The following is a 19521-nucleotide window of genomic DNA, read 5'->3' on the forward strand; positions in this document are numbered from 1 at the left end:
TGTGCTCGTGCTCTGCCTCCTCATGGGTGAATCATGCAAATAGACATTTCTTTCAAGCATATTTTATAAAAAAATTTAGATATTTACAGGAAATATTATTGAAAATAGAAAACACACGTTACACTTCCTCCAGACATTCCACCACCTCCCCCCCCCCCTCCCCCCTCACAACACCGGGTGGCAAAAGCACTGCACAGGGTGGCACTGGGTCACATGCATCAAGGAGGTGCCACCCTTGAGCCACGTTCTCTCCACACATGAGGTGTTGAGACGTGAGGTGGTGGGGGGGAGGGGGGCAAGGACAACCCGGAATGGCTCCTTGTGCCAGGAGGGTGATGGGGGGGGGGGGGGGGAAATGTTGATCACGGACACCCCTAGCTACAGATTCCCACCCCGGATGCAAAGTGCATGCGTGCTCGGCGAAGTCATGATCGGGGCTTTTGCTGGGATGTCTTCACCATGAAGGAGCCCGGCCAGCACTCAGTGACTTGCCCACCTGCATGAAGTGGTGAACCAGTGCGGCCATTTTGCATTTTATTCGGGGGGTGGGGGGGGGGGAGGGTTGGGGGAGAAGCAGGGGTTACCACAGGAGAAGTAAAATACATTCCTTAAATTCCCAGTAAATGAGTGACTGAATCCGTACAAGTGAGTTCGGCGACATTCATGATCCAATTCACCACAATCGTTGAAACAAATGCTGAGGAAATGAGATATTCAATACTCTTGGCCTACAATTATTTCACAGGCCGGAAATGGGGTTTTCCAAAGTCTTGTACTCAGCGGAGCCACAGTCTCTGCAACATTAACCAGCAAGCTGACGCTTTAGTTCTCCGTCCATTTCATTTCCAGCATGGACTGCTTTGCCCCCTCGCTGCTGTCTTCAGACAGCCGCTGGGCCCCACTCACAGTGTTTGCACCATCACAGGGAAGAGCAGGGAGAGGTGCTCAGCCCCTTTAATTGGCAGCTTGTGGCTGGTGTAGTGGTTTATCACCTCCGGAACGCCATCAAAGGGTGGGCTGTTCTGGCCGAGAATGTACTTGGAGTCTTTCGTTCTGCTGAACTTCATGTGCATGTATCCTTGGCTGCTCCTGCATGCAGGAAAAGAGAGAAAAAAGACATGAAGGCTTGAAATTGCTTAACAAGGGAGGGCTACCCGTTTTCTCTGAGTTACTCCAGCATTTTGCGTCTATCTTCGGTGTAAACTAGCATCTGCAGTTCTTTCCCACACACTTTCTCCTTTTTGTGTTTTACAAGATGAATTTCAGTCCAAGGAACTGTAGTTATGAGCCATTTGCATTCATTATCGGTATAGTTTGACTCCTGATCTAATTTGACTTGAGTGTGTTACAGAATCGAATCATCCTGCATGCGAATAGTCAGTATGTTGGACTAGAAATTATGCCGGTGGGGAGCATGATTGTATTCCCATCATGGAAATGCATCCCTTCACAATCCGAATCAATGGATCAAGGGCTGCCAGGAAAATGTCAAGCCTCAGGTACAGGGTACGCCGGCTTCCAATCGCCAAGAGGGCTCTTTACAACCCATGTCTAATTGCTGAAAAGCTCTTGTTCATTCTGCACTGTATGAAGTGCGTAACTCTTTCATTATCAGAGAGAGATTCTTAACCTTATCAACATGAAACATCAAATCTGTTTCTCTCCCCGCAGATGATATCTGACTTGCTGAGCAATTCCAAGAATTTCCGCTTTTATTTCAGACTAGGGCGGCAAGGTGGTTGAGTTGCTGCATTACAGCGTCAGGGACCAGCGTTCGATCCTGACTACAGGTGCTGTCTGTACAGAGTCTGTACAGAGTTTATACATTCTCCCCATGACCTGGGTGGGTTCTCTCCGGGATCTGGAAGTGATAATCACTTTGTACGATTATTTATGGACTAAGGCGTATTAGCTATGCCACGGAAAATTGGCACGGTAAAGTTGGAAATTAATCTGTTCAATTGTTCAGAAACCTCTCATTGGTGTGTGGTTCATCTTGCTTCTTTTGTTTGTGCAGAACTGGCTGTTCCCAGCGGAGAACCAGTCAGGGGTAGTGATAACTGTGTCACATCTTGCTCAAAATTGCAGGAGAAAGCAGAGTTGGTTGGAGAAGCAACACTTGCCTGGTCTGCACACGGAAAAATGGACACAGATTTATCTCTGAGTAAAACAGGGCATAAATTAAATTCACTCCTCAGTTATTTACATTCCGAAACAGTTTTAAGCTGCCAGCTAAAAACTCAATCAGTTGAATGAGTAAGTGGACAGTGGACCGTTAAAATTCAACAAAATGACAGGCGCTCCGAGCTGTTCTGAATCACTCAACTGCATAACGTTCAGAGATCGCACTCTTGGTATCAGCTTTCCTCAGCCAGCTTTTTCCTAAATTGGTTTGTTATGGTTTCCAAAAAGCTATTACTCAACTGATGTGTAGCCCTATTGCTCTAACAGCTTAATCACAAATTCACTGCTTATCTAACACTTGTTAACCATGGTCTTATAAGGGCCATGCCAGGAGTTATTTCAAAAGCTGCCATACTTTGATCGAGGGCTTTCTTCAGTCCAAGTTTATGTTTTATTTATGGGTTATGGGGCTTGCTGGTGAGGACAACCTTTAATGCCCACCTCTAAATGCTCTTGGAGAATGTGTGCAATAAACCACTTTATCCTGAATCACTTCCAACTGTGTAGAGAGTCCCACAGTCTGTTTGTTGGAAAGGGTTTCCCAGGGTTTGGCTTAGTGTCGACAGTTTGGAGAAATATGTCCAAAACAAAATGGCGTGTGAGGAGAACTTGAAGGCAGTGATGTCTCCACATGCGCACATCCTTTGCCTTTCTAGGTCTTAGAGGCTGCAAATTTAGGCGGTGGAGTGAAAAAGATTGAGTGGACTGTGGCAGAAACCCAAGGAGATACAAATTTGGAGCAGGAGTTGGCCACTCAGGTTTAGACATTAGAGATACAGCATGGAAACAGGCCCTTCGGCCCACCGAGTCCATGCCGACCAGCGATCACCCCGTACAATAACACTATCCCACACACTAGGGGAAATTTTACAATTTTACCGAAGCCAATTAACCTACAGACCTGTACATCTTTGGAGCGTGGGAGGAATTCGGAGTACCCGGAGAAAACCCATGTGGTCATTGGGAGAAAGTACAAACTCCGTGTAGACAGCATGCACCCATAGTCAGAATCGAACCCGGGTCTCTGGCGCTGTAGGCAACAAGTCTATAGCTGCACCACTGTGCCGCCCATAATGGATAATGGTTACATTCTGTGCGCGGGCCGACCGGACTTTAGACTCTGGCAGCAGAATGGCGGCAAAAATGGTGGGGTCTGCATGTGTAAATATGCAAAATGAATTTCACTATGCAGTTACATGTGTGACAAATAAGGCTCCATTAAACCATTGAGTTATTGAAACCAAGCTGCACCAGTGATGGAGGGACAGGGACTGTATGCTAAAGCTGGTGGATGGAGACCCCATGAATCCGATTGCTTTATCTGCAATGTTTTTCAGATTATCATGGGTTTTTGGAGCTGCACATATCCAGATAAGTGGGGTGTACTCCATACTACCACGGATTTAAGAATTGCAGGTATCAAAGGCTTTGGGAGCTAGAGGGTAAATAAGATCTTGCAGCCACAGTATTTATGTAGCTAGTTTAGTTGCGTTTTTGGTCAAGAGTGAATTATAGATACTTAGAGCATAGAAACAGGCCCTCTGGCTCAGCAAATTTGTGAAGACTATGAAACACCAATTTACATGAATCCTACTTTATTATCGCCATCATCGCATCATCTCACCCGACGGATTCCACTCCCACTTTTCAAAAGTAGCGACATTTACAGTGGCGAGTTAACCAATCAACCTGTACACCTTTGGATGTTGCAGGAAACCAGAGTACCTGGAGGAAACCCACATGGTCACAGGGAGAACGTGTAGACTCTGCATAAACAGACTGGATTATATCCACATCATATTCCCCTCCACCGCCACCTCTGCTGCACCTATATTCCTTCCTCTGACTTCACATTTCGTGCCTCTTCTATCCATGTCTGCTTATCTCACACTTTTTGTCTTTTTATCTTTGCCCTTTGTCCAACCATATGCCAATCAAACCTCCCATCACCTGTATCCACCTATCACTTGCTAAACCTTTCCCTGCCCCTTCCCCTTTTCAGCTTTCTTCCCCCACTCTACAATCCAGCCGGAGGAAGGGTCCCGACCCAAAATATCGCCTGCCCACGTTCCCCAGGGTTGCTGCGGGACCCACTGCGTCACTCCATAACTTTATGTCTTTTTTAGTGCGTATTGATACATATCGTGTTGGTTGTTACATGCAGAGACAACTCGAATTTTCACTTCAGGTTCCACGAGCAGTTACTTCTGTTGGTGTCGAACAGAAGGTTATCTCACGTGCCAGGAATCTGTCAGACATACAGTCAGTGATCTTGTGTGCCCCTGTCTCCATTTATGGAACATAATTAGCTTGGGAAAAGGAGAAAGAAGAACATCCCGGCATGTGTAAAGGGCACGCAGATATTGTAGGAAGATAAATCAATCTCTGTAATTCTTCAACCTTTCACGGAGTTAAAGTGCAGGCATATAGGGCATCCCAACAAATCCTCAGTTTATATAATAATCCTGTAACGCGCTGTGCTTTCAGTATGATTATTTTACACATCATAGACTTTAATCCAAGGATTTATTGTGACCTATTATCACTTTTGGGTTTGTTGCTCTGCCTCTGTTAGCTTGAGGAGGTTGTGCTGTGCGAGTGAGACATCAAAGCGGATCCTGTCTGCTCCTGCAGGTGGGTGGAGCAGATCCCATGGAGCAACTTCGAAGAGCAGGGAGCACGTAAGACTCTGGCCGATGGTAGTATCTTTAAACAATTTCACCTGCAGTTTCTCTGGTCATTAGGATGGCAATGTTTGTAGCATTCTGCTGTGTGCTTGTTGCATGCTGTCTCATAGAGTCATAGAAAGATACAGCATGGAAACAGGACCTTCGGCCCACAAAATCTGTGCTGACCATCAACCACACACTTACATTTTTATAATCCCATTATTTTATTCTCCCTATGTTCTAAAACTCGTCTACTCACTCGGTGTAACTTATAATAGCCAATGCATGGTGGCAGGGCGGCACGGTGGCGCAGCGGTAGAGTTGCTGCCTTAAAGCGCCAGAGACTATGGGTGCTGTCTGTACGGAGTCTCTCCCCGTATATTCTCCCCGTGACCTGCGTGGGTTTTCTCTGAGATCTTCAGTTTCCTCCCAAACTCCAAAGACGTACAGGTCTGTAGGTTAATTGGCTTGGTATAAATGTAACATTGTCCCTAGTGTTCGTAGGGGTTAGTGTTAATGTGCAGGAATCGCTGGTCAGTGCAGACTCGGTGGGCAGAAGGGCCTGTTTCCGAGCTATATCTCTAAACTAAACTAAACAATGAACATACCAGCTCATGTGTCTTTGGGAGGAAAGCAAAGTGGCCACAGGAACAACGTGCAAACTCCACACAGAGAGCACCAAGGTCAGATTGAAGCTGCGTGTCCGGTGCTGTGAGTCAGCGGCTCAATAAACTGTGTCCCTGTGCCAGTCTTTAGGATCTGAAGATCTGTGACTGGACGTAAAAAAATACTTGTTGATCGTACAGTCCTTTGAAATGTCCCCAAGTCATGAAAGGTGCCAGATAAATAGAAGCACTTCTCCCAGATTTAGTACGCATACCAAAACACTCTAGTTTGATCTAAGCAATGATAAACAGGTGGTGTAGGGAGGAACTGCAGATGCTAGTTTAAACCAAAGATAGACACAAAAATCTGGAGTAACTCAGCAGGTCAGACATCTCTAGACAAAAAGAATGGGTGACATTTCAGGTCGAGACCCTTCTTCAGACTGAGAGTCAGGTGGTGGGTATCTGGAACAAACTGCCAGAAGAGGTCGTTGAGGCAGGTACTGTAACACCAATTAAAAGACATTTGGACTGGTACATGGACAGGAAAGAATTAGAGGGATATAGAACAAATGTGAGTAGTTGGGAAAAGTTTAATGGGGCATCTTTGTTAGCATAGACAAGTTGGGCCGAACGGCCTATATCTGTGCTGAATGAGTCTGTGACTACAGGAAAGTCATTACAATTGATCTTGGTGAACATATAATGGGCTACTGGGTACACATAGATCCATTTTGACAGTGGCAATCAGTAAAAAGATTAAATAGGGAAGTAGGTGTTCGACTAATGACCTGAGCAATATCTGCCTTGTATTTTTACGGAACCTCAAACCCATTTGCGGAGCAAAAGTTATCTCAATCAGAAGGAATAGCCTCTTAGGTGTAAGAAGGAACTGCAGATGCTGGTTTAAACCAAAGATAGGCACAAAAACCTGGAGTAACTCAGCGGGACAGGCAGCATCTCTGGAGAGAAGGAATGGCTGACGTTTCGGGTCGTGACCCTTCTGCAGACTCTTAGAGGTGTTGGATGTGAGCTGTGGCACCTGTATCCCAGGGAAAGAATGATGGATGGAACAATGACAAGTGGGACTGCAGAATGCTATATCCCCGATGGCACAAAAGTACCCTTGAAGTGAAATTATCAGCAACAAATGAGCCGAAGGAAGAATTAACAAACTAAATCTGTTTATAGCATATGAGGCTATTATTGAGGTTAAAATGCTTGGGTGATTGTGCACAAGATACTGACTGTATTGGTACACAGAGGCAGCCAGGCAGAATTAACAGCAAAATTCTGGCATAAAGCTGACTCACTCTCCGCCATAATTCGCATGTAATTAGATTCCATACAGTTCCCTTGTGTGCACTTTTAATCATTTATCCTTCAATAAAAGTAAACAAAACATCGACACCCTCCCTACTTACTTCCCTTCCTGCACTTACATCCTGATTAGATTCTGCAGGGTTATTGTTTCCCTGGAGAGGGGCAGTGGGAAGAAGGATTGAGGGGCCAGTGAGAGGAGATTTATCTGTCTAAAATAGATGGGCTCGTGGGGCTTAATTTTGCAGGCTGCTCCATCCTTGACTTCACTGAGTCTTAGAATAGAGCGTTATGGAGATTATATATAATAATGGTTGGAAGCCACTTTGCTGAAGATATCAAGACCAGGGATAAGGGCTTGTATAATTCCATTCCCTAGTCAAGGGCACGAGGACTTTATGGAGTATCCCCACAGCTGCAGTGAATAGCAGGATGGTATGTTTCAGTTTTGAGGTGAGACTCAATAGGCTGGGTTTCTTTGAGCATCCTTTGGCCCGAGTGGAGTGAATGTGAAATTATGGGAAGCGTGGATAGGGAAGAAAGTAAGAACCCTCTCCCGATGGCAGAGAGGATAGATTTAAAGTGAGGAGTTAGATGCTTAGAGGATGTGAGGAAAAATTATTTCATCCAGCAATGGTTGCAACCTAGAGTGTGCACTCTGAGAAGATGGTGGATCCAGGAATTCTCACAACATTCATGAACCATTTGTGGGCACACACTTGAATTGTCAAATCATATAGTAAACGACAGCAGATGCTGGTCAAGGAGATTGGCCCAGACAGGTGTTTGATGGTCAGCATGGGTATGGTGGGCTGAAGGACCACATGGCGGCACGGTGGTGCAGCGGTAGAGTTGCTGCCTCACAGCGCCAGCGACCCGGGTTCGATCCTGACCACGGTGGCTGTGTGTTCGGAATGTGCACGTTCTCTCCGTGACCTGCATGGGTTTTCTCCAAGTGCTCCAGTTTCCTTCCACATTCCAAATACATACAGGTTTGTAAGTTAATTGGCCGGTAAAATTGTATATTGTCCCTACTGTATGGGATAGATCTAGTGTATGGACGATCGCTGGTCGGCGCGGACTCGGCAAGTCAAAGGATCTGTTTCCCCGCTGTATCTCTAAACTCTAAACTAAACATAGTTAAGTGCTTGATGGTCGGTATGCATATGGCGGGCTGATGGGCCTGCCCCTGACCTGTATAACGCCATGACACATTGGAGATGTAGTGTATACAAAGTATGGCTGAGTAGTGCAGGAGATTCAGTGCTGAAAGATATGTCCAACCAGAGTTGGCAACCTGATTGGAAAGCCTTCCTACATAGTTATTTCATGAGCTGTGCATGGAGTGGAACGCCAGTGGCTGCCTAAATTGGAAACGCTGGCTGTATAGGTGGCAGGTGCAGACGTGTCAGGCCTGAAGGGGTTGGGGGAAGAGGACGGACTCCAAACACTGGCAGAAACTCAAATCCACATTTGCAGCTGGTTCCTTCCCATCACTGCTTCTGTTTTGCACTAATGACACCATCTGCTGCTTCCCTGAGGCATAGCTGTTATTACAGTGGGAACAGTCCCAAATGGAGACTTTAAGAGTGTTAAACCATTGGATGAGCAAAAGACTATTTACTCTCCTGGTGATGGGATAGATGCAGTTGGACGAGGCAGTCTCGTCTCTAGAGCTCTCTGCACTGCCATCTCATTTGGCAACTGAACCATCCTACCACCAACGAGAGAGAAGTCCTAAGCTACTTTTTTGATCTTTGATCAGTCTGAAGAAGGATCTCGACCTGAAACGTCACCCATTCCTTCTTTCCAGAGATGTTGCCTGTCCCTCCAGCATTTTGTGTCTATCTTTGATTGGACTTTACTGGACTTTACCTTGCACTAAATGTTATTCACGTTATTCCCTATATCATGCATCTGTACACTGTGGATAGCTCAATTGTAATTAGGTATTGTCTTTCTGCTGACTAGTTAGCAGGCAACAAAAGCTTTTCACTGTACCTTGGTACATGTGACGAAAAACTGAACAAACATACAAATTTGAGTCAGGGCAAGAGGCATAGAGCAGTACGTGCGTGCGTGAGTGGTGTGTGTGTGTCTGTGTGTCTGTTTGCGAGCATGCGTGCATTGTGTCTAGGTGGGACGATTAACTTGGGACCACCACAAGAATTTGGTGCACATTACCTTAATGTGAACTGTAATCTAGTTTAAAAATTCCCCTCTGGAAGTCTTGGAACTTAGGTCAGCAGCAGACAGATAGGAGCTGATTAAGAGACAAGTGCTATTAGCAGCCTAATGTAATATTCATGAGCTAAGTTTCAGAATGCTTTAATCTTTACAACAGCAAGGGAACAGAATGCTCCACACATTATAATGCATTTTATGTGAAGAATAGCACTATAAACCATCATCAGCTGATGACAGTTTCCAATCTACAGCTAAACTGAATTGACTTCCTGTGGAATACTAGGCAGTATAAAGCCACTTTATCTCCCAGTTACTATTTCCTCCACATTTCTACATTTCTTTGTGATGTAGAAAGAGGTTATTTGGCCCATCAAGCATATGCCGACTCATGGAGCAATCCCATTCTCTCACTAATTTTCACTGTAACCTGTTCTACCCACATCGCCATTAGCAACCGCCAGGTTCTACAACTCCCCCGCACACTGGGGAACAAAGGAAGGCTGAGTAGAGTGATGTAGCATCCAAGGAAGGAGATGGCTGGAAGTCAGCAACAACCATGGAGATTCTATTATTTGCCACACAAGGCTGTGGAGGCAAAGTCAGTGGATATTTTTAAGGCAGAGGTTGATTAGTACGGGTGTCAAGGGTTATGGGGAGAAGGCGGGAGCAGGGGGTTAGGAGGGAGAGATAGATCAGCCAAGATTGGCAGAGTAGACTTGATGTACCGAATGGCCTAATTCTACTCCTATCACTTATGATCTTGCCTGGTACACGCACCTCTCTTTAAGAACTAGAGCATGGACTTTGAACATGACGCCAAAACATGGTGCCTCCTGCATGCGGCTCAGTAGATTATTCCTGCACACTTGCTAATCGGGGATCGGGGGATATGGTGATACTCTACGATGTTTGTAAGGAAAATAATTTCACTGTGTTAACAATTAACAATAAAAAGCACTTTTGACTATTGAAGTTACAGTGGCCAATTAACTTGCCAGCTTGCATGATTTTGGCAGAAAACCAGAGCACCCCAAACATGCCCAGGCGGCCGCAGGGAGAATGTGCAAACTCCACACAGACAGCACCAGAGGACAGGATCAAACCAAGGATCATGGTGGCAACAGCTCTGCTAACTGTATCACAGTGCCGCCCTGAATGAGACCATGCAATCACCCCCCATTTTTTTGGTTCCCACGCACAGGATAGATGCATCCAATAGACAATAGACAATAAACATTAGGTGCAGGAGTAGGCCATTCAGCCCTTCGAGCCAGCACCGCCATTCAATGTGATCATCCAGTACTATGAATAAGACTGAAGTAAGAATCCAGCCAGTATATTATCATATCCTGAACATTAGCTCAATGAACTTTATAGCTAATTATAGTTGATGCATTTCAATGCACTTTATTGTTAATTACTTCTGAGATGCAGCCAAGGCAATCTGAGAAAACTTGCAGGGTTGGAAACTTGACCAGTGTGATTGAATAATTAGAATATCTGTTTTGACTTTATATTTTCTGGAAGGATACGGAAATAAGTTACTCGCTCAGTGTGAAAGGAAGCATGGGAATTGTGTTGTAACGTTCCATGGTTCTACAGTGTCTGTGTATTTGATTCTATTTTAAATTCCTGCCCACAGTTTCCTCCCGGCTTTCCTGACTCCTGCTGGGGTTTGATACCACAGCTGGCACTCATCCTCACCACCGGCCCACCCCTCGTGTCTGAGCTGAAGAAGTCTGGGTAAACTACCTCAGAGCTCAGGTTACCATAGCAGCCGTATCGGTATGGGTAAAAACTGCGGCACGGTGACGCAGTGGTAGAGTTGCTGCCTTCGGTGAAAGCCTTGGAAAGGGCGGCGAATCCGTGGAATTCATTGCCATAGAAGGCTGTGGAAACCAAGTCAATGGATTTTTAAGGCAGAGATAGATAGATTCTTGATTAGTACAAGTGTCAGGGGTTATGGGGAGAAGGCAGGAAAATGGGGTTGAGAAGGAAAGATAGATCAGCCATGATTGAATGGCGGAGTAAACTTTACTGAATGGCCGAATGGCCTAATTCTGCTCCTATCACTTATGAACATGAACTTACAACATTAGAGACCCGGGTTCAATCCTGACTGGGTACTGTTCATATGGAGTCTGTAAGTTCTCACTGTGACCGTTTGGGTTTTGTTCGGGTGCTCTGGTTTTCTCCCACATTCCAAAGAGTGCAGATTTTTAGCTTAATTGGCTTCTATAATTTGCCCTATATCCTAGTATGTAAGATGCTAAAGTGGAATAATACTATTTATTGCACTATCCCACACACTAGGGACCATTTACAATTTTACCTGAAGCCAATTAACCTACAAACGCGTACGTCCTTGGAGACCCCTCTCTCTATACTATTATTAAGAGCCCCTTTAGTGCCAATGCCATTAGCGTTCTCATTCCTGGGAATGCACCTTGAGCATTAACTTTAGTTTAGTTTATAGTTACAAAATGGAAACAGGCCCTTCGGCCCACCGAGTCCATGCCAACCAATAATCACCCATACCCTAGTTCTATGTTATCCCAGTTTTGTATCCTACACACCAGGGGCAATTTTACACAAGCCAATTAACCTATAAATCTGCATGTCTTTGGAATGTGGGAGAAAACCCACGCGGTCACAGGGAGAAACTACAAACTCTGTACAGCACCTGTAGTCAAGATGGAGCCCAGGTCTCTGGCGCAGTAAGGCATCAACTCTACCTCTACACCACTGTGCCGCATTGTGCTGTGGAGTAGTTCTGTGCCACTCTGAGCTAATGTTTATACCTTATACTGTACGTTTATACCAACCAACATCACTAGACCAGCTGATCTGAGTATTATTTCCACTGCTGTTTGTGGGAACGTGCTGTGTGCACCTTTGCTGCACTGCAAGAGTACCTACATTCGCTCTGCAAGCAATTCAGTGGCATAGGGGACATTGTGCGGTTGTGCCAGGTGCTATTTAAATGCAAGATTATTTTTCTGGAAACAAAAATCAATGAATATTAACAGTGATGTGGGGGGTTAACGACGTGGAAATAGCTGCTATAAAAAGCCAAAGTTGATAAGTTATGAGTTGTGCCAGTGTAATTGTTCCTGAGGAACTGGCTATGATTATTATAGCACTAAATAGTGCTATGATTAGCACTATTTGCTTGATTTAGGACGCTCCCCATGAAGAGAGCAAATGGTGTACCCGGGAGAATTTACTAAAATACAATTCAACTATATGCCCTGTACCAGAAAGGGCAATTAATGTCTGCAATAATCATAACAAATATATTCATATTTTAAATATAAATTCATATTTTTCATATTCTGAGGGCTTTCTGCTGCTCTCATACATAAGGGCACACCTCCTCATTTGTCTTTGAAGATGAGCTTAGATACGCATAGAACACCAGGAAATAGTATAAAGGCTGAGACCACAAGTAGGTTCGTTTCTCGGCAATAGATGATGACTATTTCAACAGTTCCGCTAGTTGTGGAAGGTCAGAATCACTGACCAAAGGCGGGAACCTCACATTCTTGAACAACTGATAAGTTAATAAAAACCGAGGGATTCATAAAATACAGTACGTTACAATAATGGTTTGCCACAAGGCTGTGGAGGCCAAGTCTGTGGATACTTTTAAGGCAGAGATAGATAGATTCTTGATTAGTACAAGTGTCAGAGGTTATGGGGAGAAGGCAGGAGAATGGGGTTAGGAGGGATAGATAGTTCAGCCATGATTGAATGGTGGAGTAGACTTGATGGACAAATGGCCTAATTCTACTTCTATTCCTTATGACCTTATGGGATATGGATATCTTAATGCTGTTTTATCCTAGCCTAATGTGCTTACAACAGAAAATGTAAGTTTAGCTTTTAAGGCAACAATCTAGCTTTGGCAAAGGGGCAGGCAGCATACTCTGGGCAGACTGGCTCCATGTATATCTCTTGACAGGTCTTGGTTCAGAATACACACCAAGTCTGCAGAAGGGTCTCGATCCGAAACATCACCCATTCCATCTCTCCAGAGATGCTGCCTGTCCCGCTGAGTTACTCCAGCATTTTGTGTCTTTCTTAGGTAACAATGCACACCATATGACAAGGTAAATGTGGCGCATTCAGTAGAGTTGCTGCCTCATAACACCAGAGACACAGGTTCAAAGCTGACCTCGGGTGCTGTTTGTGTTGCGTGCATTTTTTGCCATCTCCCTGTGATTGTACGTGTGTTGTTCCGGTTTCCTCCTACGTTCCAGAATAACAATATAATGAATGTAAGATCAGTGTATGTGGGTGGCTGATGGTCGGCGGACACCTGTTTCTGTGCCGAACCTCTCTTGTTTCCCTGGCTCTCCGGAAGGGCAGAAGGAAGAGGTCGGGGGTGCAATTCCAGAGATTGGGGCTCAGCTACTGAAAACATGGATGTCAAAGATGTAGCAATGAAAATCAGGGAAGTTTAAGAGGACACATTTGTATGCGTACTGGTATCTAAATGCAGATTTGCACTAGATTACATTGAAGGGGAAAGATGAGACCATGTAAACATTTGTAAATGTACACTAGTTTAGTTTATTATTATTGTCAAGTGCACCGAGGTACAGCGAAAAGCTTTTTTGTTTTGTTAGGATGGATGCTAATTTCTGCCTTGGTTGCAGGGAAGGGATTTGCAGATGCTTTCATAGTCAGTACGGTGCAGCCATTGCATTAAATGGCAACATTGGTTCCCTCCACGATTGAACAGACAATCCTGGAACTTCATGACCATGGAATAATTTAAACACAATGATAATTTAAAAATGGAAGCAGCTTCTTTATTGTGTTCATATGGGAAGCATGATCAGCGCAGACTTGGACTTGTGTCACATACCTCCAGAAGGGTCAGCATGGTGGAGCTGCTGCTTTACAGCGCCAGAGACCCGGTTCCATCCGGACAACGGGTGCTGTCAGTACCGAGTTTGTACGTTCTCCCTGTGATCATGTGGGTTTTCCCCCGTTTCTTCCCACATTCCAAAGACGTGCAGATTTGTAGGTTAATTGGCTTCAGTAAAGATTGTAAATTGTCCCAAATGTGTAAGGTAGCGCAAGTATACGGGAATCGCTGGTCGGCGCAGATTTGGTGGGCCGAAGGGCCTTTTTCTGCACAGTACCTCTAAACAAAACAAAACTAAACCATGTTCCCCGCATCAGCAGCCGGCGCCTAGCGGACTGAGTGGGAAAATTGTGTTTCACCATGGCATGTGAATCCACTGTTACATTTAAAATAAAGCACATATAGAACTCGGATAGCTGCATCCCACACAGTGAAACAACTTTAATTTCATGTTCCAAGGAGACCCTAACTGCAATACATGTTCATTCCCCTCCCCCATGACAATCTATATCCCTCCGTCTGCACTGACACCACACCAAGGTGCCGAGTATTCCCATTCTGAACGCGAAACTGTGCAGCAAATGGGCAATTTAACAGCGAGGAGAAACATGGTCACTATTTCCACTTGTTTCACTCCATTGCTTTCTGGTGGGAATCACAGAAAATAAATTCCTTTTTGTTCCTGCCGCAGCCACCTGCCAACACTGCCAATTGCAAAGTAAGCGATAGCTTCGCTCCGATGAACCCGACTCTGATTAATATTTTCTTTTACGGCTCAAGTCCCTAGGCTGCCTCTTCATTCTGGTAGTGAAAGCCAGTGACTGCACCCTCAGGCTCAGAGAGTGGCGTGTCAGAGTATCAGGGAGCCCACACTGAGCAACCATGAACATAGAGAAAACAAAATAGATTACAAAACTCCCTGCAGCTCCATCGTGAAGTGAACTGGCAAATGTTAGAAGGGTCTCGACCCGAAGCGTCACCCATTCCTTCTCTCCAGAGATGCTGCCTGTCCCGCTGAGTTACTCCAGCATTTTGTGTCTATCTTTGGTTTAAACCAGCATCTGCAGTCCCTTCATACACAAAGGTTAGTCTGAGTTTCTTATACCCAAGTTCAATTCCTGGATGTTTGAGAAGGAACTGCAGATGCTGGAAAATCAAAGGTACACAAAAAAGCTGGAGAAACTCAGCGGGTGCAGTAGCATCTATGGAGCGAAGGAAATAGGCAACGTTTCGGGCCGAAACCCTTCTTCAATTCCTGGATACCCTTCTGCCTAATTTAGACAGGATTCAAAGAAGTAAAATAGACTTCACTTCCCAGTATTAAAATTGCTGAACTTTTATCATGAATTACCGTCCTTAACCTTGTGATTTACATGACACCTTTTGGTCATTCAATTTTCAGTCTTCCACTGCACTATGCCAATCCCTCTATCATTCCCCACCAATTCCAATGACGTGGGATTGTAGTTTAATTGGCACATTGGTACATTGTGTGGGAGAGTGGATGAGAACTAGTGTGAACAAAATTCACTGCGCCTCTGACCAAACCAACACCCTGACCCATTTGCCACCTAATGATTCCCCCATGTTCAAGGCAGTCTCCCCACCCAACCAAACCAAAACTCTGCTGCTATCCTGATTATCTTTCCCATACGGTACAACTCTGTAACTCTCTATGACTCCTTGTTTGCCATGATTCAACGTACCCTCTCCTCCCAACACCTCCTGAAAGTGTAAAGGTCCAGTCATATCCCTGGCCGGCAGCCGGCATGAATTCAACAATAAGTGCGTGCCGGTACAGTTAGAATGTGCACCTTGTAGTGTGAGAGCTGACATCAACCCTGTTGCTGTTTTGGTGCTGTGTTTATCAAGCTGAACCTATTACATGTTCTATTGGAAACATAGGAACATAGAAAATATGTGCAGGAGTAGGCCATTTGGCCCTTCGAGACAGCACCGCCATTCAATATGATCATGGCTGATCATCCAAAATCAGTACCCCTGTTTCTGCTTTCTCCCATTATCCCTTGATTCCGTTAGCCCTAAAATCTAACTCACTCTTTAATATATTGGCCTCCACTGCCTTATGTGGCAGAGAATTCTTCAGATTCACAACTCTCTGGGTGAAAACGTTTTTCCTCATTTCTGTCCTAAAAGGCCTACCCCTTATTCTTAAACTGTGACTCCTGGCTCTGGACTCCTCCAACATCGGGAACATTTTACCTGCATCTAGCCTGTCCAATCCCTTAAGAATTTTATATGTTTCTATAAGATCCCTTTTCATCCTTCTAAATTCCAGTGAATAAAATTCCATTCTTTCATCATATGTCAGTCCCGGCCTTGGCTTGCCTACGTTGTAACAGGAGTTGGCAATTCAATGTTCCATTGCTAGTACATATAATTAAACACTCTTAACTTTTAATGTAGGATCTCTTTTCCTTACTTGCCATGACTCCTACAAGCCCCATTACCTGCCATTAGTTTGATGTCACAAAATATCCCAGTGCTTTCCACTACTTTTGAAAGACACATAGTGTCTGGAGTAACTCAGCGGGTCAGGCAGCATCTCTGGCGAAAAAGGATTGGTGATGTTTCGGGTTGGGACCCTTCTTCAGACTGAAAGTGGGGGGGGGGGGTCTTCACCCGCTGAGTTACTCCAGCACTTTTTCTGGTATAAACCAGCATCCGCAGTTCCATGTTTCTACATTTTGTCCCTCTACTTTTGACCTCATTCTAGTCTCGCCTGTTGTCTTCAGACAAGGGAAATGCTGATGACCGTAAAGAAACCTTCTGCCAAAGGAACAGAACATATGGCACGCAAAAACAGCACTTCCTATTAAAATTGTCCTTGAATCAGGTAGGCAGCTTGGTGAAATGTTCTCCCCCGGCCCAGTCTATAGCATCCTGATTGTTATTGAATGATAAATTGATGGAGCTGACTCCAGGTACTTCCAGGAACAGATGGCTTTAAATTTATAGCTGTTTCTTTAATACATGCATATTATCCGAGTCAACTACGCCACGGTTTCTTTGACATTTATGTCTTTTAATTCAAGTAGTAGAGACAATGTAAGGGGAAAATTAGAAGAATCGTGTAGCTACTAAGGGTAACATACTTCAATGGCATAATACTGCTTAGATTCTATCTTGGTCATACAGCAGTACAGGTACATATCTGTACAAGCAAAGGCTAGGACAGTAGTAAAATACTGCAGATTCACAAGATGCTGGTGTAACTCAGCAGGACAGGCAGCATCTTTGGAGAGAAGGAATGCGTGACATTTCGGGTGCAGATCCTTCTTCAGACTGATCAGCAGTCCCGAAACGTCACACATTCAGACTCTCCAGAGATGCTGCCTGTCCCGCTGAGTTACTCCAGCATATTGCGTCTATCTTCGGTTTAAACCAGCATCTGAGGTTCCTTCCTACACAGTAAAATACTGCAAGCAGAGTAAGGAGGAACAAAAAGATTACCATTTCCAAGCAGACAAAGAAATCGATGCAATGTCTTGCACACAACTTCTACGCATTTGCTCTATTTAGTTTAAACTCTGAGACTGTTATAGCTCCAGATAGAGGTTGCTGTACAGTGATCTAATCACTAATTATGCTTTCTGTGCCATGCATTAATCCTGCAACGCGTAGCAGATGGGTACTAAATGCTTCAGACCTCACATGGTTCATTCAGCCTCAAGGTAATGCAGATGAACCAGCCTATGGGATATGTTACTGATGTGCTGTAAGTGCAGGCTGCCTACCAATTAATGTAACAAGGCTTGGAAATTGTATGTTAATAGATGCAGCTCAATTTTCTTGAGTGGAGAAATCTTCATATGGCCTTTATTACATCTGAATATCAATTAAAAGTCATGGCGGTAAACAGCACAAGAGTGATTACCAGCTGGTCTTCCCGCGGAATGAAGGAAATATTCAGGCAACATCACTTGTTTCTAAGTGAAAAAAGTGCTTGAAGATATAGTTGAATAGGTTTGGTTTTCCCTGGTGGCCTTACCAGTACAGCTTTAAGGCACTATAGCTCACCACCTTCTGTGTGAAATACAGTGTTGCAGGCCCAAAGGACTGAATGGCCTACTCCTATTGTCTATACTTTCAAGAAGTTATCATTACTTTGACTTTAATAGTTTATTAATACTTTGACTTTTTGACAGTTCTCGGTCAGAGGTCTTTAAAAGGGGTCAACATCAGCACCAGCTTTGATGGAATATGAGGCGTACCACCTACCCTCCCCTCTGTTAGGGGCTGTCAGGGCAGAATCAGGGGTGGGACACTGCACTGAATCACACAACGGCTTGAGATTGGAGAGACTCTGCTCATGGGTCAAGGATGCAGGAGGCTAAGCGGTAGATCCTTGCATCTGGCCCAGTTTGAGGGAATCACGCGCGTTGATTCTGGGGCTCAGTTTGAGTGCAGCACAACCATGCTGGTTGAGTAGAGGATGGATAAGGGAGGAGAAAAATATCTTAACATCTTTGGCCACTCCTGAACCAAATAGTAATTATTTCATGTGGTTCCTCACAGTTGGTTCAAAGGGAGGATGTCTATCTGCTGTTCTAGCTGTTAAACACCTTGACATGTTTAGCGCCAGAGACAGTCTCAGGCTGAGAATACGTTTAGACTTGAACAAACAACAAACTGCTGGAGGAGTTTAATGGGTCAACCAGCAGGGAAGTTAATAGACAGACGGCCTTTCGGGTCGGGATCCTTCTTCACTAATCATCAGTTTAAAGAAGGGTCCCGGCCCAACTGGTTGAATATTTCCCTCCATAAATGCTGCTTGACCCACTGAATTTTTCCAGCAGTTTGTATTATTTTTTGTTCAAGATTCCAGCTTCGGCAGTCTTTTGTGTCTCCATATTTTTTCAAATGTAATAGCTGCCTTCACATACAGTAAGTGTGCAGAACTCACATTGTTTCTGTGAAGCAGAGCCTTCCCACAAGAACCACAAGGACATTAAAATGTGTCACAACCAGGAGATCTAAAGGAGGAGTGATCCCTGTGGCCTCCTTTAATACTAGGTTACAGTACCTAATCCTATCAGCTGTGTGTCTATCTGTGTGTCTCAACGCAAGGCCTTTTCTCTACACTGGATAATCCCATTATTTCTGCCTGGATTTTCTTTTCTGAAAATACTCTTGTTAGAAGTGTAAGAGCTTTGGGAGCAAATGTTAGAATGAGGTCGGACACCAAGTAGGGCCAACAGGATTGTTCCCCGGGGTTGGATGATAAAGTCAGATTGCGTTAGGTTCCCAGATCACAAGGCAGTGGAAACACTGAAGCCAATAATAATTGTGTTTCACAGTTGGATTTGGACAGGATGTCGATTCCACGGCACCATCCATTTGGCAGTTCACATTGGATTTGGGTGACAGGGTTTCAGAAATGGGGAGAAAAGGACTATTCGACTGAAAGTTGTCCAAATGGAAAGGTAAAGAATGCGTTCAGTTTTGTAGTGGTGAGGGGAGACTGCTGCATCATGAGGATGAGCAAGTTTAGTCTGAAGAAGGGTTTCGACCCTGAAACGTTGCCTATTTCCTTCGCTCCATAGATGCTGCCTCACCCGCCGAGTTTCTCCGGCATTTTTGTCTACCTTCAAGTTTAGTTTAGTTCAGATTGGAGATACAGCGCAGAAATGGGCCTTTGGCCCAACGAGTCCACGCC

The 19521-nt window shown here is 44.7% G+C and overlaps 1 protein-coding gene across 3 annotated transcripts in view; it reads right to left on the bottom strand.

Annotated features, from left to right (window-relative positions):
• Positions 1-50: 50 nt before the first annotated feature.
• Positions 51-19521, bottom strand: part of shd (Src homology 2 domain containing transforming protein D) — a 295420-nt gene continuing 275949 nt past the window's right edge. For all 3 annotated transcript variants that reach the window (XM_033046604.1, XM_033046605.1, XM_033046606.1), the window contains one exon: positions 51-1089. In XM_033046604.1, the coding sequence (XP_032902495.1) occupies positions 903-1089 (187 nt within the window). In that variant the 3' untranslated portion in view covers positions 51-902. The remainder of the gene's footprint in view (positions 1090-19521) is intronic.

This window comes from Amblyraja radiata, chromosome 29 (genome assembly GCF_010909765.2).
Source record: "Amblyraja radiata isolate CabotCenter1 chromosome 29, sAmbRad1.1.pri, whole genome shotgun sequence".
Lineage (NCBI taxonomy): Eukaryota > Metazoa > Chordata > Chondrichthyes > Rajiformes > Rajidae > Amblyraja > Amblyraja radiata.